Source organism: Dermacentor albipictus, chromosome 1 (genome assembly GCF_038994185.2).
Source record: "Dermacentor albipictus isolate Rhodes 1998 colony chromosome 1, USDA_Dalb.pri_finalv2, whole genome shotgun sequence".
Classification (NCBI taxonomy): Eukaryota; Metazoa; Arthropoda; class Arachnida; order Ixodida; family Ixodidae; genus Dermacentor; species Dermacentor albipictus.
In genome coordinates this window covers 492,188,397-492,209,964 of record NC_091821.1, presented here as the reverse complement: position 1 = coordinate 492,209,964, position 21,568 = coordinate 492,188,397, and the positions used below count along the sequence as shown (strand labels likewise).

The 21,568-nt window shown below is 45.7% G+C and overlaps 1 protein-coding gene across 1 annotated transcript in view; it reads right to left on the bottom strand.

Moving 5' to 3' along the window:
* Positions 1-21,568, bottom strand: part of LOC135911962 (membrane metallo-endopeptidase-like 1) — a 153,476-nt gene that overhangs the window by 32,129 nt on the left and 99,779 nt on the right. The window contains exon 10 of the mRNA XM_065444334.1: positions 20,280-20,367. Within this exon, the coding sequence (XP_065300406.1) occupies positions 20,280-20,367 (88 nt within the window). The remainder of the gene's footprint in view (positions 1-20,279; positions 20,368-21,568) is intronic.

The following is a 21,568-nucleotide window of genomic DNA, read 5'->3' as shown; positions in this document are numbered from 1 at the left end:
TTTACGTTCTTACTGCTTGCCTAATAAGACTCCCAGAACTTCCACAATAGAAAGTAATTTACAACACACAAACGCAAAGAACACAGACATATGTCTCGTTTTCTACTCGGCCGTCATGCAAATGACATATAGCGCGGAAAAACGTGAACATGCTGTGTGTCAACGTCGTAAACTCCATACCAGGCAAGGAGCTAGCACACCACAATCCCGCGACATCCGCTGAGACCAAGACGGGAGCACATGTCTGTGAACGCGCAAACGGAGCCCCTAAGCCACTCTGCTCCTCCGCCACCCCCGCTACACGGCTGCACCACTCGTTTCAAGCACAACACACCAAACACACATTCAGCGCTGAACAGTGGGCGGTCGACGCAGTTGCATTTGCATGACTTGCACCGAGCAGCACATTCCTCGATGTCCGTTAAGCAAAGTCGGACACGGCGACGCCACATCGCAGTTCGCAGAACTTCGCTGATGAGGCGCTAGGCCACTTCGATATTTCAATTGTCACCACCGCCGGGTTCTCAAGAAAGCGCCCGTCACACAACGCAGATTCTGTACTGCCAGAGCTCACCGAGGCCAAAGCCGCACTGCCGCACCGCCACTACTCACGGCTTTCCGCCAAGTAACACAGAACCTACAACCAACACACAAGCAACGCGCGCACACTCACATGAACAATGTTGAACAACGCGCGGTCATGAGAACGATCACGCCGAGGACGAACATGCCACTACGGCGTCGCGCCTTCTCTTTTTTTTTCTTTTTTCATTGGTTAACCTAGGTAGGATATTAAGCAGCATAGTAGCAAGAGCTTGGTGGCGCCACCCACCGCCCCGTTTCAAAGGGGACGCTCATAACATCCATCCATCCATCCTCAAAAATTCCTAAAAGATGCTGTCTCTAGGCACCTAGGATCAGGTCACGTGAGGGATTTTTGGGTCACGTGAGGGATAGACGCACGCGCATTCGACCGACAGTCATTCGGTCTGTGTTTCGCGGTGGCGCCGCTGGAGGGCTGCAAACCACGGTTTGTTCGGTTTCTTAAAGCCCCCATGGTTTCAACAACGCGCTCGGCTGCCGCGCCACTCGAAGCGGGTGTGCCGCGGGCGCACTTTGACGGGAGGCTGGCAAAGGAATTTTATTTCGTGCTTTCGCAACGTGATAGCGCGGCCTAATGTTTTCGAGCAGAGTTACTTTGCTCGCAGCGTATTGCGTGATCAGGCAAACGAGAAGAACGGGCGCAGACACCCGTGTAAGGGACTTACTACAAAAAAAGGGAAGAAACCAAAACGCAGGGGAAACGCAAGAAAAAAAGAACGAGAGACTGCGAGCACTTTTGGTATTGACTCATCTGCATGCGCTTTCACAGCTTCGAAGTCTATATGTAGCGAAGTACGTTATTATTAAAAAGACTATGTACCAAAAGCACAATGTGGTTATGAGGCACGCCATAGTGGGGGCCAGAAATTTTGACCACCTGCGTTTTTTAACGTGTACCTGAACCTAAGTTCCCGGGTGTTTTAGGATTTCGCCCCCATCGAAATGCGGCCGCCGTGGCTGGGATTCGATCCCGCGGCCTCGTGCTTCGCAGTCCAAAGAATTCTTCATTATATCAACTCGAGTGGCCACGACCGCCAACATCCGCAGAGACAGGTCTTTAAAGAGGCAGGCTGCTGAAGTCGGAGGCTACGTCGTTGCGCTGCTGAGCTCGAGGCTCCACTCACCTTTCCCCAAATGACGCTGTGCTTAATGTTTATTGAAAAAATAGAGCGACAAGTGGCATCATTCTCTAGACTGAGTATTTCAGATGCACATATATGCATATGATATTTCAGTTTACCTTGTATATTCTTGAGTGTGGACGTTGTAATATTATTGACAGAGAAATACTACACAGTATATTAATTCGCGCCATGTTTCCGAGGCACGCGGTTTGTTGTACTTACGTGCTTCTACTGTTCCATCACATTTTTATTTTATTCCTGCGAAATTGTTCTCTCTGTGAAATGTGAAATATGCCTGATAAGCGTGACCAACTCAATAAACAGTGCTTGGTGTGCAAGATTTCTGTTCATTTCTTGTACTGGCGTTAATGTATATGTGGGCGTAACAACATGCCATACGGCGTCATAAGTAGATCGTTCTCTTGCACGTAAAACTTAGCGATACATTCACCCATTCACCAAATGTCTCCATGCAGCCGAAGTCGTCTAATTGACGCCGTCATATGAAGGAGCGTTGGTCTCTGTTACGATGAAGTCAGCAAAAGGCCAGTGAAAAAAATAGAGGTGGAAGTCGTTCTCCACGATATCACAGTTTTCGCCGGCGTAAAATCGGCTAGAGGATTACCAAGCAGTACAAACGTTCTTTGATAGCCCCTCACCCGATGCGCTCACTGGTCATGAGGCGTTGCTGCTGCCAAACGATAACCTTTTGCTTCAAGCCTCAATGGCGAAAAATTCTGACAGCGACCGACGTAGCCCGCCCTATGTAATAGACTGGACACTAAAGTCAGTAAAACACATTGTGGGGCTGGTTGGTGCATAGCTTTCGAAATATTAAGCGCCAGTGGTAACGGCAGACTAAAAAGGAACAAACGACAGGACAAGGCGCCCACCCTTTTGAAATACGTGACTCTGTAAGTTGTTATAAAAGGACAGAACTATCCATGCAGTATGTCGTATGGGATCATCCATGCTGGGTATATTTAGGGCAAAGCGAATAGAAATATTCCCGCGTATGACTGGGGCATGTCGCATTGATGAATTGCGACAATTACGGAGCACGCGCATTCCTCAATTGGCAGAATTCTTAATGCGTGCCACAATGAAGGCCGCCTAAAGAACAAGCCTCGAGGATGCCGATAGAGAGCAGCGTCCGACAAAAAGGAACGCATCCCGAATGCTGCCGAGTATGACCTACTTTTGGCCGCTAAGGAGATCCGAAACGATTGCGGCCTCATCGCTAACTCAAGCTCGGTGAGTCGGCGGCTTCTGAAAGTGGCCTTCGAAGCCGCCTGCCGGCTAGGCAGCCACTGCTCTCTGGCATGAACAGTGCCAAACGGCTGGTATTTGCTCAGGAGCACCAGACATATGGACAGCACAGGAGTGCTGCGGTGTCGTGGTCTCGGACGAGTCTACATTCGTGACCCGATGGGACCAGCACCAAGGTATGCTCACTCACCCGACATTTCTTTTAGCCCTTACATTCGTGAGCGAGACACCGAAGTAGTCAGTAGCCTCTAAGCTACGATAAAGTCACTACCTATGTATTGCTACGTATAGTCACTCTAGGTATGCATTGCTTTCCTTGGAGAATTTACCTTGCCATATGCAGAGGGAGAGATTCGAGCAGACGCAGTAAACTGCGTGTCACATAGCATTTTCTGCTTCTCCATTGTAAAACATCATTCAGCGGTGCTTCACTGAGTGATTGTTCCAGAACCTTATCGATGCAGGGCTATCGACGGCCGAAACACGCTGATGCTCATTTGCGTGCTACGACATTGGAATGCTCAATCATATGCAGCCAACGCTTTCCTTTGGCGCCAGTGTTTTCGGAATTCGTGTTTGCATATCTCGCCCAAACAAAAACGTGTCAGTGAAAAACATTTCTTCATTTTCACAGATTTGAAGGAGGCAATCTTCAGCGAGTGGCCCGCAGCGCACGCTGCTCAATTAGCCTCTGGAAAGCCATATTTGTAGGCGAGTCGGGGTCAGGCAGTGAAGAACTTTATTGCAAGAATGAACGGGATATATGTACAAAGTAGTGCTGCAGTGGGTCATGCGCAGTGCATACATATAAGCGTGACGTTGCACTTATTCAGCCTCGCTACAATATCAAAGGACGGATTCGGGTACTTGGAACATCTCGAAGGCCGGTTCAACGCTGCTGCATACAGATATTTCCTACACAGCATCTACCACGCCTCCGTCCCCCCCCCCTCCCCGGTCTTGGACGGGCCATTTCCAGAGGCTTTCATTAGCTACCAGCAAGACAGGACCTTGTCCATATGGCAGTGTCGGTCACTCCGTTTCTGGAGCAAAGAGGCACTATGGTGCAATGTATATATATATATATATATATATATATATATATATATATATATATATATATATATATATATATATATATATATATATATATATATATATATATATATATACTGTACGTGGACGTTGTGAAGAAGTTACAGGGTGTCTTAACGAAGACGACGAAGGGAGGAGGGGTGAGAATTATGATGGCTGACACCATGACCTAGCCCTACTGTGTATTATTACAAATTGGTGCAGGCGCATTTTTTCTGTGTGGACATTCAAGTCGAGATGTGGGTCGACTTCATCATTGAAGCAAATCAACGCGGTGGCATCCGCATCATCGCTGCAACGGCTCAAGATGAAGAGGAAGAAGCTCTTCCGGAAGCAGTGAGCACTGACGCATTTGCCTACTATATAAGCGCTTGAACGTAGCTCACTTAGGATGACTTAGTTGCGAAAGAAAAAGTGAAGCTGACTATGAAACTTCCAGATTTTAAGACGTTTGTTGTGATTCCAATTTGAAACTGCAGGAAGCCTCCTACCATTCCTTAGTCTGACAGTGGCGTCAACCTGCTCACTAAATTTCTTAAAGTGGAACACAACAGACAGCAAAATGAATTAATGCATTCGCTTGTAAACGTGACTGAATGAGGAATGAACAGGCCGAGTCTCGAATACGTGAAGACAGCCATGTTTAATGGAAATTTCAGTAGTCTCGAGTACTGGCTAACATTTTATTAATATGCATGCAATGAAAACTACAGGCATAGTGATGAAGATAAAGTGAAAAACATGCGTCTATTCCTATCAGGAATAGCCACGAGTTGGTACGAATTGCTTGTCAACGCTCACAGCAACAAGCCATGGACGGAGTGGAAGCATCAATTTCTCAGCTCTTTTGGAGAGGACATGGTATTATTATGGCATAAAGCTATTGCGTTCAAGTACAGGTCTGGGTCTGCACTCAGCTATTTTTATGATAAAAGGAAGCTACTCCAGCTGGCTGACTCAGCCTTGCCTGAGACGTCTGTGGTCCCAGTTATCATTCATGGTTTGAGTCCGGACCTTCACAAGCAAATAAAAGTGAGAGGGCCCAAAACGGTTGAAGAATTTCTGCAGCTTTCTCCTACCTACAAGACTCGGGACCCCAGCGGCAGCCCATGATGCCTGGTGCAAGGCGCCCAACTGCCACACGAGCTGATGAAAGACGCCTGCTTGCAAGCTGGAAAATCTACCGCTTCTCCTGTGTCCTTTCTGACTGACCAAGGAGGCTAAAGCCAACACGAAGAGTCAGATGCTGGGATAAAGAGTGCTTCAGCTTCCGCCTGAAGACACCAAGAGAAACTGTTCATTTGATGCATGCAAACCTCTTGTAAATATCTGTTTTTGTGGATGGAAAGGAAATGAGCGCGTTAGTTGCCACTGGAACAAGCATCACAGTTATAAATGCCCGTATTGTTGGGACTGAGAATGTACAACACAGACGGGCGGTGGAAGTTCATGGATACGACGGAAGGCGAGATATTCATGATAAATGGACAAGTTTAACCGTATCCTGTCTCGGCAACAGTGTGGCTACGCAGGTGCTAGTAGTCGACGAAGTACGCTATGAATTACTCCTATCACGTATAGCCATCAGTGCACTTCGCCTTAATATCTACTGGACTGGAGAAGTAACTACGGATGAAAAGCGGCACAATTTCATCGTTTCAACTTCTTCTTCGAGGAGCCTGTGGCAGCTATCGTTGTGTGAAGGTGTTAAGAGGCTTTACCCGGAATCGTTATGCTTGAAGGGATATCCCAAGGCAACTACAATGTTTGAGGTAACGTTTAAGTTAGTCGATACTTCAGTGGCGAGAAAAAAGGCATATCATTTGTCACGGGAGAAGAGAATGTGGCTGCAGAATGAGCTTTAAAATATGTTGGATGCATTGATAATTCGTTCATCCACATCTACATTCGCGTCGTCCATCACTATTGCATGTAAGGAAGATGGAAGCCTCCGACTCTGCACGGATTACAGGGAAATTAAGAAGCAGACAAAGCTTTCTTCCTTTTCCTGTGCCACTAATAGATTCTATCATAGAGGAGACGGGTGGCTGCAGAGTGTTTTCGCGTATTGATTTATGTAAAGGATTTTGGCAAGTACCACTTTCTGAAGAATACAACAAATACTCTGCCTTCATAACGCCTTCTGACATCTATGAGTATTATAATCGACTTCCGTTTGGATGGAAAAACTCACTCGCTTGGTTCCAGAAGATGATGAATGACGTCTTGCGACCGTTCCTTGGGAAGTTTTGTAAAGTGTACATCGACGATATAATCATTTACTCTCGAAATGCGGAGGAGCACTCAGAGCATCTTGCTAGTGTACTTCGAGCACTGAGTGATGCGGAGCTTAAGATTAATGACAAGAAAAATTAGTTTTTCCACAGAAAAGTTGTTTTTGTAGGTTGAGTATTTGATGGCCAAACCAAGACAACAAAGCAGGAATCAGTCGAACGAATCTCAAGAATGCAGAAACCGCATGACCTACACTCATTACGGGTATTTCTCGGCTTTTCGGGGCATTTTCGGGCTTTCAGTAGAGATTATGCCACGAAAACAAAGTGCCTCACACAAATGACAAAGAAGCATATGCCATTTCGCTGGACAGCAGAGTGTGATGCCGTTTATCAAAGACTTGTAAGCATCATTTCGTCTGACCGAATTATGACGCTTCCAGACTGCAAGTTGCCCTTCGAGCTAAACACTGACGCTTCTCATTACGGCACAGGCGCAGCGCCTTACCAGAGGGATTCAGAAGCTCCACGGAGCCGGCAATAAAAGGTCGTGGGATATTATTCGTATGCATTCTTGAAAGCGCAACTGAATTACACGACTACGAAGAAAGAAGCTTTGGCAGTCCTTATGGTCGTATGCTATTTTAGACCTTACCTGGTTGGCCGGAGCTTCACGCTCTTTAGCGATCACGAGGCCTTAACGTATATCCTTAACCTCGCAGAGCCTCGAGGAAAAATTGCGCGGTGGGTGAGTGAACTCCAACAGTTTGTGTCCGTGGTCCATCACAGGTTTGGAGAACACCTGAAGGATGCAGACGCACTCTTCATACTTGCGGTAACCCCATATCAGGAGACTGTTAGCGCAACTCTGATGTGGGAAGTGCATAGTCCCGGAAACAATGGTGCCTCGAATCTTGGAACTTTAACATGACTCTCCGGACTCTGGCGGGCACGACGGGTTCTGGCGAACTTATCGCAAGATTCTTCAGCGTTTCTAGTGGAAACACTTGAAAGACGACGACCAGCGGTACGTCCAGTCTTGCCATCAATGTCAAGCCCAAAACGTAATGTACCTTTAGAGAACAGAGGAGATGGTCCTACCTCGACATTCTGACATACCGTTTGAAGTCATCCAGGTGGATTTTGCTGAGCTTAAGGAAAAGGCTACAGGACTAATAAACCCACAGTCTTTCCTAGTGGCAATAGACCAGTGCACTAGAATAGTGGCCGCACGACTGGGTAGAGAAGACGCAAATAGTGTGATTGCGCTTTTTGAGCCGAGGGATGTTTAAGAATATCAAAGTAGTAATATCAGACAATCGACCAGCATTCGTAAGCAAGCGTGTGCAAGAATGGGCGAAGGAACGAGGAGTTGTTTTGCGACTCTGCGTGTCCTACCATCCTGCAGGAAATGGCATGGCTGAAAGATTCACACGAGACTTGAAAAAGTTTATTTCCAAGTATCCCAGTTTCAAACAGTGATGTAAGTGCTGCTTGGAGGCCACTGTAGCTCACCGCAATCGGTCGCACACTGTGCGTATTGGCTGTAGTCCCTATTTCGCAGCATTTGGAAAAACACCGGTGCTCCCTGCTAATCAACAGCTTGCTATTGCTGACCGCCTGCAATTGTGCGAGAAGCGGAAAACTGCGGAAGCCTACCAGCGACACCGCGAAGATATGAAGAGACAGTTCGACCGCCGGCACAACACGTGGATACCCCCTATACAGCTCAACAATTTAATACTCGTCAGAAAAGGTCTTTCGGGTGCGAAGCAGGTGTACATGGGACCGTATCGCGTGGTGCAAACTGCAGTGCAAAAAAGGTTTTCTGAAGAGAGTTCGTTACGTCAACGATGACGGCGTGCTCGAGTTTGCAACCATTGGGAACGTATTTATGTATCATCCCAGGAGGGATGAGTCTTCTAAGAGGGGGAGCGTACGCGGACGTTGTGAAGAAGTTCCAGGGTGTCTTAACGAAGACGATGAAGGGGGGAGAGGTGAGAACAAATAAGATGGCGGATACGATAGCCTATCCCTACTTTTTATTTATATATATATATATATATATATATATATATATATATATATATATATATATATATATATACAAACGAGAAGAAAGGGGGTTAACCGAGGGACCCGATAATTATTAGTCATATAATGAGAAGCCAACAAACACTGACACCAAGTACAACGTAGGGGAAATTACATGTGCTTAATAAATGAAATAAAGTAATGATAAATTAATGGAAATTAAAGTGGATGAAAAAACAACTTGCCGCAGGTGGGAGCCGAACCCACAACCTTCGCATGTCGCGTGCGATGCTCTACCAATTGAGCTACCGCGGCGGCGTTTCCCCATCCACTTTCTTGGGTATTTATGTGTACTAGTAGAGCCCTGGGAGTGTTAGCCAGCGCCCCCACTCACAGACCTTGGCGGCGTACGTGGAACGCCTTTTTTGCCGCAGGCGTCACGAGAACGTGATCTTTTCGGGTGAAGGCAGCTGGTCAATAAACCCACATATGCTACCTGAAGGCATCAATGTTGTCGGATTCGAGACCCTCGTTATGTAATAAACGAGAAGAAAGGGGGTTAACCAAGGGACCCGATAATTATTAGTCATATAATGAGAAGCCAACAAACACTGACACCAAGTACAACGTAGGGGAAATTGCATGTGCTTAATAAATGAAATAAAGTGATCATATATAATGGAAATTAAAGTGGATGAAAAGCAACTTGCCGCAGGTGGGAACCAAACCCACAACCTTCGCATGTCGCGGGGTTCCGCGACATGCGAACACTCCCAGGGTTCTACTAGTACACATAAATACCCAAGAAAGTGGATGGGGAAACGCCGCCGCGGTAGCTCAATTGGTAGAGCATCGCACGCGACATGCGAAGGTTGTGGGTTCGGTTCCCACCTGCGGCAAGTTGTTTTTTCATCCACTTTAATTTCCATTATTTTATCATTACTTTATTTCATTTATTAAGCACATGCAATTTCCCCTACGTTGTACTTGGTGTCAGTGTTTGTTGGCTTCTCATTATATGACCAATCTATATATATATATATATATATATATATATATATATATATATATATATATATATATATATATATATATACATATATATATACTTGAAACCGAAAGGGGTAGACATGAATATACTGGAAAATGTCTTGGGTGTCGTAAAATTACGTGCCTCGTCAACCGCTTCACAGAGCCTCGTCGATGAACTGTGGACGGCCGAGGAATGAATGAATGAATGTATAGTTTTTATTGACGCAAGGGCCAGATATGGCCAAAGAGCGCCAGCTCCGCGGTGATAAGTTTGCAATGCAGGTATGAGATCTATGAAGTTGGTGTGGCGTGGCTGTAAAGGGGCCTTAAAATTAGTCGCTCTAGAGTGCGTAAAATCTTTCTGTAATGAGATTATGTCGATGACAAATGACGTGTTCTATGAGCATTAAAATCAATCTTAAAATAATGATGCAAAATAGAAATATATGAGGTCGTAAAATTACCTGGAGCACTGCTGCCTCGCTAGAGCCCTTGAAACACAAGGGCCTAGAGGCATGTGCTATACGAAAGAGCTATCACAGCTGCATCCTCCGAAGAGAGGAGACGCTACGAACATGTGGGGCTAACAACATGCAACACAGCGTCTTTCAGATAACTTAGGACTGCGTTGGTGTCAAATAGTGGTTCTGGGCCGAGTAACATTACTGGATGAAGGGGGATGTGCTGCCGGTATGCTAAGGTAAAATGTTTCTTTCAGATTCGGCTTTTGGGCACTCTAGGAGGACGTGTAAGACGGTAAGCCTCTCCTCGCATCTACCACAGGTTGGAGGGTCATTTCCGGTGAGTAGAATATTATGGGTGCCAAATGTGTGTCCTATTCTGATACGACAGACTAGGACATCTGTTCGACGTGATTTTGTTACAGAGGGCCAGAATCCTAACTGCGGCTTTATCACTTGGAGCTTATTATTACTTTCCGCCTCCCACAGGCGTTGCCAGTGGTTCCGTAGTTTCATCCGTAAGAAGGGCTTCAGATCTGTGACAGGGACTGCAGCGGTGGGTTTAACAGAATGCGATGCAACTAACGTGTTCATCTGGTCCGCCAGAACATTACCTTCGATGCCCCTATGACCTGGCACCCAGCATATTATGACATGCTAGTTACCTATGTACGCTTTACACAGAAAGGAATAGAGTTCATTAATTACCGGATTCTTGTGGTTACAGATTGACATCAATGCCTTCACAACACTAAGGGAGTCCGTATATATAACTGATTTCTGGAGTTTTGATTTCCTTATACGTTTCACAGCAGACAATAGTGCGTAGGCCTCAGCCGTAAAGATACTAGTTTCCGGATGCAGTACAGCGGATTCCGAGAAGGATGGACCGACGGCTGCGTAGGACACTCCCTCGTGTGATTTCGATGCGTCTGTGCAGAACTCGGTGCAGGCGAACTTGTACTGGAGTTCATGGAAATGCATTTGGATTTCAATCTCTCGAGCGTGCTTTGTAACTTGATTAAAAAATATATCGCATTGTATCAGCTGCCACTCCCAAGGAGGTAGCAGCTTGGCTGGATGCATTAGGCGAAGCTCGAAGAGTGGGACATGCATTTCTTCAATAAGCTCCCTCACACGCAGCGAGAAAGGCTGTCTTACGGAGGGACGATTGCGAAAGAGTGTAGCATATGTCATATCGTTAACGGTATTAAAACACGGATGTTGAGGATTAGAGTGCACTTTCAGAAAATATGTTTGGCTGATGTATGTTCTCTGCGGATCAAGTGACCACTCATTTGATTCTACGTATAAACTTGCAATGGAACTTCTTTTGAAAGCGCCCGTTGCTTTGCGGATGCCTAGATGGTGAACAGGTTCTAGCATCTTTAGCGTGCTCGGGGTGGCAGAATTATAGATCGCGGCACCATAATCTAATCGTGACCGAATCAGGCTCTTATAGAGATTCATTAAGCACATCCTGTCACTACCCCACGTAGTCTGCAATACAAGCTTCATTAGGTTAATTGTTTTCAGACATTTTTTTAGGATGTTTAATGTGTTGGGCGAAATAAGTGAGTCTATTTTCAAGTATAACACCTAGAAATTTGTGTTCTTTGTTTACAGGTATCTGTTGTCCGCATAGTTCTCAGCAAGGATCCGGAACCAGGCCTCTCTTTCTAGTAAACAGAACACAAGAACTCTTGTGAGGATTGATTTTAAATCCATTTTTCTCTGCCGACTGCGGCACCTTGTTCAAACCATGCTGTACCTGTCTCTCGCACACTGCGAGGTTACAGGATTTGAAACCCATCTGAATGTCGTCCACGTAGACGGAATACAAAATGGCCGGTGGTAAAAAAGCACGGAGTGTTGTCATCTTAACAATAACGAGTGTGCAACTGAGCACGCCTCCCTGGGGTACACCAGTTTGTTGTGTAAAAGGACGTGACAGTACATTGCCGACTTTTACCCGGAAGGTACGATTGGACAAGTAGCTTTTTATTAAGTTTAGCATATTACCATGAATGCCAATTTCTGAAAATCTCTCAAGATGCCGTAGCGCCACGTTGTGTCATACGCCTTCTCCATGTAGAGGAATATGGATAAGAAAAACTGTTTGTGTTCAAATGTGTCACGAATATTTCCTTCAACACGTACCAGATGATCGGTTGGGGAGCGCCGTACTCGGAAGCCCACAATGGCTTCTTTCCATGTGGTTGGAAGTACCCTGCATCCCAGACAGTGCTGAAAAGTCTAAGTAGTGTAACTTGCGTATCATTGTGTAAATTTTTCAGCGTTTCATACATGATCCTATCAGATCCCAGTGCAGAGCTCTTGCATGCGCTCAAGGCAGCTCTCAACTCTGCAATACTAAAAGGACGGTTGAATGGTTCATTCTGCCGACACTTTCTTATGAGTGGCTTACATTTTTCTATTTGTTTATATTTGAGAAAGCGTTTTGAATAATTGGTGGAACTTGACACGCTCCCAAAGTGCTTCCCAAGTTAGTCCGCCTGATCAAGCAGGGTATTACATTGTGTGTTTACCAAAGGAAGCGAATATGTTTGTCGCCCTTTTATCCTATCAACCCTGTTCCAGACTTTCTCCTTATCTGTAAAGGAGTTGATGCCCGATAAGAACTTCTGCGAACTCTCTCTCCTAGCCTGTCGGCGCGTTCTCCTACCTTGGGATTTTACTTGCTTAAAGTTAATCAGATTCGCCGCAGTGGGAGAGGGGCGTAGGAACCTGCACGCTTTGTTCTGTTTCTTACGGGCGACCCTACAGTCGTCGTTCCACCACGGAACACGCCATTTTCATGCGAAGCCATCTGCTTGTCATAGGAATTCAGATGCGGCATCTATAATGAAGGCTGTAAAATATTCCACAGCAGCATCGATTTCTAACGAGGACATGTCATCCCGTGATATACTAGTTAGCGCTCGGAATTTCTCCCAGTCAGCTGTGTCAATCTTCCACCTAGGAGCCTGTGGTGGATACTCGTTTTCTAGCAGTATGGGGAAGTGGTCGCTTCTGTAAGGATTGTTTGTAACTTCCCATTCGAGTTCAGCCGGAATAAAAGGACAAACTATGATGAGATCAATTGAAGAAAACGTTTTGTTTGCAAGACAGTAATATGTGGCTTCCTTCTTATTCAGAAGGCACGCACCAGAATAGAAAAGGAACTCTTCAACAAGATGACCTCGCGCATCTATACAAGAGTCGCCCCACAGGAAGTTGTGCGCTTTGAAATCCCCAAGGACAACGTAAGGTTCTGGCAATTCATGTATGAAGGTTTGAAATTCATGTTTGTTTAATGTGTAATGGGGAGTATGTAAAGGGAGCAAATGGTAATGAGACTGCTTAGGAGAACAACTCGAACCGCCACTGCTTCAAGGGGCGTTTGTAGCTGCAAGCGCTGACACGAAATGCCTCTATGGATAAAAGTGGCAACACCGCCTGATGATACAACAGCATCATCGCGATCTTTCCGAAACGTGACATACGGTCGGGGAAAGTTGTGTGTGGTGGTTTTAGGTGCGTTTCCTGTAAGCACAGCACTTTTGGATTGTGTTTGTGGATAAGCTCTTGCACATCATCATGGTTCCTAAGAAGACCTCTGACATTCCATTGAATGATTTGTGTATCCATATTTAAAGTAAATTGGTGCTGTGTATACAGAAACAGAAGTGATGCGTTAGGTTACAGAGCTCTTTCCAGCCCTGTAACGGGGATTTTACCCTTTTTGAAGCGTTCGAGGGAGCCTCGCCGCCCCTTAGGCACTTGGTGCGCCGTGAGGATAGGTGTAGTGTCCATTGCCTCTTATGAGGCGCCGGACGCACGCTCTTGTGAGCGATAAGTTTCCTTAGAGATCCCCGGCTCGGAAGGCAAGGCCCCTGCGCCCACCAGCCCGGATGTCGATGGGGCTGCCTATGGGATTGAGCTACGCTGGCTGTTGCCAGCGCTGGGAGGGGCCGGGTAGGTTGTGGCAGCCTCGGCTGCGTCTACCTTCTAGGCCGCTATCGCTCCTGCGGGTTCACTGCGTGTAGCGCAGGTTGCCGCAGACAACTCTTGTGCGGCCGGCAACCCAAGGGCAGCCTGGCCTGTTTGCTGGTTGCATGGAGTAGGCATACCTACATCCACCCTGGGGGCAGGAGCCAAAGATGCCTGCTTACTGCTCGCGGGCTGGGCACTTGGCATTGGCCGCTGCGACGCTGCCCCCCGACGCGCCGCATCAGCATAAGGTGTGTTGTGGAAAGGTGAGCACCGTTTACGGGCTTCCTTAAATGAAATATTTTCCTTGACTTTAAGGGTGATTATCCCTTTTTCTTTCTTCCAGTTCGGACAGGAAGGAGCGTGAGTAGGCTGGATGTTCACCACTGCAGTTTACACAGTGAGGTGTGCCACTGCAGTTGTCGGAGGGGTCGCCCTGCACTCCACACTTTACACAAGTTATTTGACCACGGCCGCTCTGCGAACCATGGCCCAATGTTTGGCATGGAAACAATGTCTGGAGTTTGGAATATATGGTCGGACAGTTTGCCTAATGTATCCTGTTTCAATGGTTTCCGGCAGAACGCTAGATGCAAATGTTAAGACGAGGTGTTCGGTGGGAATTTCTTTCTTGCCCCGTCTAAGGGTAATACGCTTTACATTGGTAACATTTTGATCTTTCCACCCTTCGGGGTGTTCAGCCTCTGTCAAATCTTGAAGGTCTGCCTCTGACACGACTCCGCGTGAGCTATTCATTGATTGGTGTGGTGTAGCAGAAACTTGTATGTTACCAAATGTCGCCAGACTACCTAGCTTCTCGTATTTTTTTTAGGGATCTCAAGAAGAAGGTCTCCGTTTGCCATTTTCGTCACCTTATAACGTGACCTTAAGGCTTAGGTCAAATATTTGGAAGCTATGAATGGTGAAATGAGTCTGGCTTGTTGCGCAGCATTCTCACTATGTACAACATGGTATTTCGGGTAGTTCTCTTTTGTGCGGGTCAAATACTTACTTGAAGTTGAAGTTTATTTACATCACCAAAAAAAATCAACGATGCGGGTAGGCCCGGGCAAAAAGTGAACACAATCACTTGAGGGACGCCCGAGACCCCCCTGTACAAGGCATACAGCGAAAACGCAAAGTGTAAAAGTCATAGGAACGCTCTGGCTATTTAACAAGGGCAAAAATATCTCGTATATGCATGAGTTTGTGAACAAAGCATAAGAACAGAAAAAAACACAGCATAATAGTAAAAAAATACAGAAATGCAACGCAGCAAGATAAAATTACACACGATACATCGCAGCAAGATACGAAAAAAAAAATACATGAGCGCGGCTTTCAAAAAGAAGATACTAGGGAATTAATGCACTTCTCATGTCAACTAGTGAACATGTTTCAGCAATTGCACCCCTTGACAATAATTTATTCAAAACAGAGGGCAGGCTATGTCGGAGCATCTGTTGCCCGTACATTGTACAGGAGAAGGGAATGTGCCAAATTTCTTTCTTGCGAAAGGACTATTCTGAAAGATTTTGACTGAAGCAGGGTAATTCAAGAAAATTAAGCTAGTTATTTTGGATACAACGCTTATATTTTAATGCTAAGTAATATCCATACACAGTATTAATCGGCAAAATTTGGCAACGAGCCAACAGTTCCGGAGTGTGAGCAAGGTAGTCTAGGTTTGCAATGTAGCGTACAGCTTTCTTTTGAAGCATGCATATTATATTAATATTTGTTTTAGTGGTACTACCCCAAACCAAGAAACAATAATTTAGGTGGGATACAAAAAGCGCTTTGTAAATAATTAATTTTATGTGTTCGGGCAGAAAATGCAGAAATATTGCGAGAATTCCGGTGCACTTTGCCAGTTCGCTCAAAATGAACTGCACTTCAGTGTCCCAGCTCATGGTCTTGCTAAAAGTTACTGCTAAAATGTTGACAGTGTCTAGAAACTGGAGACGTGAATTGCCTATGTATATATGTATATCGGGTTGAGTGGGAAACTGTCTTGTACTGAATAGAACTGCTGATGAGTAAAGAGTTTGCTTCACACCATTCCTTAAGTTTATCAAGAGCATTGTTATGGAACTACTCGTGAAAAATAAACTTGCATCGTCCACATCAATTACAAATTTTGGCTGGCTAACAGTCAAAACAAGGTAATTTATATGTAAAATGAAAAGTAGGGGCCCTAAAATACTACCCTGTGGGACACCAGCAGTAATAGTTTGAAATGGAGATATATGTGGCCCTATTTTAACGCATTGTACACGATGACGTAGGTAGGATTTCAGCAGTTCAAGTGGAGTGCCACGTATGCCATAAAGGTCTAATTTTTTAAGTAAGGTATTATGATTAAGGCGATCGAAAGCCTTTGAGAAATCGATGAAGATGCCGATGCACAATTTTTTATTCTTTCTGATACAATAAAGCTGATTCGGTAGATTTACCTCGCAAAAAGCCATGTTGTGCTGTTGATGACAATTTAAACCTATTGAAAAATTTCATTAACCGTTTTCCAATAATTTTCTCCAACCCATTCGAAAAAAGCGGTAAAATGGTATCGGTCGGAAACTTGACATTCTATTTTGATCACCGCTTTTATGGAATACTATTAACTTAGATTTCTGCATCTGCATTGGAAAGGACCCGCTTGTTGAGGCAAGGTTATAAATATAAGTTAATACTTGTCCTATTGGAGTGAGGACAAATTTTACAGGTGAGATTCGAGTGCCATCTATATCACAATACCTTTTGTTCTTAAAGGAAGTAAAAATACTGCACACTTCAGTGTCATCCGGAGGTTCCAAAAATATACTATTGCTATTGCGTCGTATAGTGTTGCAAGCGAAATCTGAACTCAGACCGGTATTTATATTATCTTTCAAAAACGTATTAAATTTCGCTGCAAGTGCCACACCCTCAATACGTTCAGCTTCAAACCAAAGCTCTGTAACTCCTGAAGTAGACTGTGCTCAGTTTAATATTTTATTAACTTTTTTCCAAATTTGTGCGCTACCATCACAGAACTCCCTGTCAAACGTATTGTACAGAAAGTTTCTTTTTTCGTTTTTGAGAAAAGACGTTACTTTATTGCGGTATTGTTTAAACTTGCCTACATCAGCAAGGGACTTGGTCCTCATAAATTTCTTGTATAACCGGTATTTCTTTTTAATCATTCTAAGGCAATCTCGATTTATCCATGGCTTACGATGTCTAGTGGACTTTTTTACAGTTTTCTCAGGGAAATTATCATGGTATAAGCGTTTAAAACAGGTGATTATTGCCTCATACACCGCATCTACAGTTTCAGAAGAAAAGACGTCATCCCAGTTTTGATTTGAAAGAATAGAAAAAAAAGGACGCGAGGGTGTCCGCAGTAATATTTTGCACAGTATTCTGCGCTGATAGGCTGTGTTGTTTATTTCCGGCACACTTCAGGAGCACATAAATGGGATAATGGTCGCTGATAGAACTGTGTAATACACCTGAAAGTAAGCTACTAGTATTTAGGTTAGAGATAAATACATCAATAAGTGTGGCTGTGATCGGTGCGGCGTCCCCTCTTCTGAGGGTGACGATCAAGTAGGCGGGGAAAGGCGGGTGTTCCCACAGTATATCAGTTCGTTTTCGGCAGCAATGGCGGCCACCCACCACTGAGCCCACCATGGGGACTCTGCAGGCCTTAACGCGTAAGGCTGAAGGCGCCAACCGTACATTGCCACTACAACCAAATATATTATACCCAAGGGAGGGCGCATACACAAGGTTAACCCGTGCCGCCGTGGAGAAAGGGAGTAAATGGAAAAGAGAAGAAGACAGGAAAGAACAAAAAGTGAGGGATAAAGACGAAGGTTTGTGGCGTGAGAGACAGGAAGAGGCGACTGCCGATATCCCCGGGTGGGTCAGTCCCGGGGTGCCGTCTACGTGAAGCAGAGGCCAAAGAGGTGTGTGGCCTCCGCCGGGGGCCCTTAAAGGTCCGAACACCCAGCATTGGCTCAACCGCCAGGACCCCCCTTTTCCCGGATACGGCTAAGCCGCACATGGTTAGACGCGGGAGGGTCCAACCCTCGTGCGCTCGGTTACGGGGTGTCGCAGACGTGGTTACGTGGTGTCGTCTGCTGACGCAGACGCCCCTGCGGGGAATGGCCGAGGAGGCCGAGGGGAATAGCGCGGCGCATGCCGGCCTCGCCGTCTGCCTGCTGAACAGCCTCGTCCGACGGATGGTGGCCGTCATGGATGCTCGAGGTAACCTGAGAAAGTCGTAGTATAACAGCAGGTTAAAGCCAAGTCGGAAGATCTAGTGTGCATAAAGCTATGAGCGAGGGAAGCCTTTTTTGGGCTACTTTTTTATTGAACTTTCTTGAACTTTTGTCTATTTTTGAAGAATAAAAGTTACTGTTTATTTCTTCGGCGCTCATTCATCTCCCTGTTTTAGTGAGCGTACGGGATATCTCAATTATGTGCTGGTCGAGTAGTTGCGCCCGGGCTTCTAGCAAAGGTACCGCCCTTCCTTTTCACGCGACGCTCGCGGAGGTGTTCAAGAAGCTGCTGGGAATTACGTCCCATGTCATTAGGGTTCACTCTCGGTTCCCAAATAACGTTCAACCGGCATCCTCGAAGGTAAAGTAGACATGGCGCAGCTTGTAATTGTAGTTCCAGTTCTTGAACGAAGCGACCCTACCATACGCGCTAATCTAGCCTTCTGGATCTTGGAATGATGATCCGCGGAAGATTGGTGGCTCTTTCGACAGTTGCAGAACGATGGGGCACCCTGGGGTGCCACTGTGGTTGATGACTTGGCCTTGATTTCTCTGGTGTTCTCGGCAAGAGGTCCGTACTGCTGTAGAAATCTTTGTAGCCTGCAGCAAGCTTGCTGGTTCTTGTTGCAGTTGCTGTTGTCTTCGCAGTTTGGGTTTGGATCACGGCTTTGCGAGGGCGTTCAGTACATGAATGCACAAGTACCTCAACCAGATGTCACGTTGCAGTGACGGCGAAGAATGTAGTGTAATAAAAATTTAAATTGCGAAACTAACGTGTATTGGGGCGAACGTGTTCCCACTAAGCTAGTGACGCTCGATGCTCATTGAAAGCGGCGAGCACAGCAGTCACCCGCCGTGGTTGCTCAGTGGCTATGGTGTTAGGCTGCTGAGCACGAGGTCGCGGGATCGAATCCCGGCCACGGCGGCCGCATTTCGATGGGGGCGAAATGCGAAAACACCCGTGTACTTAGATTCAGGTGCACGTTAAAGAACCCCAGGTGGTCAAAATTTCCGGAGTCCCCCACTACGGCGTGTCTCATAATCAGAAAGTGGTTTTGGCACGTAAAACCCCATATAATATTATATTATTAGCACAGCAGTCGGCGATCGTCGACATAGATGTGCCGGTCTAGCGCATGGGCTTTCATACATGACTCGTCAAAGGCTGTAGCGTAATCGCTGGTGCCTGCATGCCTTTCGGAAAGTGCTAGGCAGTTCGCGTCCAGCATACAATCAGATAACTGAAGGTTCGGCGATAACAGACACATCGGATAGAATCGACAATAACCCAACCCGACGTTGCGGCTTCGAACGCTTAGCGGCTTTCGTGTTAGCGCTGTTAAGCACGAGGTTACGGGATCGAATCCCAGCCATAGCGGTCGCTTTTTCATGAGGGCGAAATGCAAATAGACCCAGGTCCCACACATTGAGTGTGCGTTAATAATTCCCAGGTGGCCAAAACTAATTCGGAGTCCCCCACTAAGGTGGGCCTCATAATGAAACCGGTGTTTTGACACGTAAAATCTCAGCATTCATATAATAATTTAATATTATTGAGCTGGGTGATAACTTTAGGTTGTCAGTGGATGAACTGCAGTCCGCGAAAGAAAGATTAGGCACACGTGCCAATACTGACACAAATCTCTTATGTGTGACAAAGATGGCGTAGTATGGAGGTCGTGTTTTCTACCTTTGCTTAGTCATTATAAAACGACCGTGTAAATAGCTTGTAAATGTTACCCCTTCTTTGTTCGTGCGAGAAACAACTTAATCCTTATTGCTACCAATAGTACGAAACAATGTGAACGCCTCTGAAACAGTTGTAGGTCCCTCTTGTTTTTTTGTTTGCTAGACAAGTATAAAAAGTACTTCCTAAAACGTTTGTTTCATATTCACTTGGTATGTGGTACTGTTTATCATGCGGATGAAAAAACAATACACTCAAGCCTCGTCATAACGAAACGGGATATGAAGAAATAATGGATATAACGAAGTAAGTGAAATTTCCCTTGAAATAAGCATATAGTTCGGAGTGCAGTAGTTCAAATGTAGGACATAAAGAAGTAGCGTATACGAAATAATTTGGCTCCCCCTACAGATTCGTTATAAGGAGGTTTTACTAGGCTAATTTTGATGCTACTTAATCGTGACAACCGAGCTACTTGCCTCTCGATTGGTACAGCATCATTCTCGCTGCTACGCCCAAGCGTCCACTGAGAGCAGCACGTGCGCAGATCTCCTCTGGGATGGAAGGCTGCGCAAGAAAGGAAACGTAACTTTAAAACGTGTCCTATCGGCACCAATTCAAGGCCCCAGTGAAGAGTGATACTGAACCGGTATGGTCGCTAAAAAACCTGTTTATAGACCGACACAAAAAGTGCCGTTGCGTTATAGATATGTTAGGTTTACTACGAATGCACATTTTAGGCTACTGACTACGAGAGCAGGCGATTGCGAATGCGCAAACACACAACAGCGCCCACGTCAGTCCAGACTCCCAAGTTCAATCCGATTTTAGCCTTGCAATATGTTCTCGGTCAGTACAACAAGAAATGACTAATAAAATCAGCCAATGTTTAGTCAGAATCACACGCTGATTTGTTTAGTTTGTAATAAGGACATCATCGGTTTCTTTTAACGTTTATATTGCCCTTTTGACGTTCAACCCGCCAAGAGAAGGGAATCAGAGTCAAGGAAGGCAGCAAATTAAGTGGGGTGATGGGATTAGGAAATATGCAGGCGGAACTTGTGATCAGTTATCGCAAGACAGGGGTAATCGAAGATCACTGAGAGAGGCCCACGTCCCGCAGCGGACATAAAGGTATGCTTATGATGTTGAAGGTGCTGATTGCCTTTAAAGACGGCACCGAGCCGAGATAAAGATTTGATTTCCTAATAATGAATGTTCTCGCACCACGTTTCGCAATGGTTCGAAGATGCGCATACGGAATGAGTAAGGTCAGCAAACGGTCTTATAAAGTAATTGCACAGGGAGCGGCAGAGTAGGGCGAATAAGTGCACCTCTGTATGGCGTATAGAAACGAATATCGTATATCAAACCTGAAAATAAAATGCTGTTTAATAGCTAACTAGACAGCCTACTTAGCTCCTAATGAAAAAGTGTATTATATTTAGTGCATCTGTTGCTGTAGTTAAATTTGATTTATTCAGCCATTCCCAATGAGCCAATGTGTTTTCTTTCTTGTTCGCGATAATCGGGAGTGTGTATCGCACGCTGTCTCCAGCTGCCACGCAAAAGCACTCCAATATAAAGTCCGACGCTCCTTAATATCTTGTAAGGCGAGGTGGAACGACGTTATGGAGTGCTCTATACACTAGATTGCCCTGGCGGCCGGGAAGGTTGCAGCACGTCAGGAAAGCAAAATGGAATAACACTGACTCTCACTTGTTCGCCAGTCGCCTTCGCATCGCCATGCCATACCCGAACAAACTGC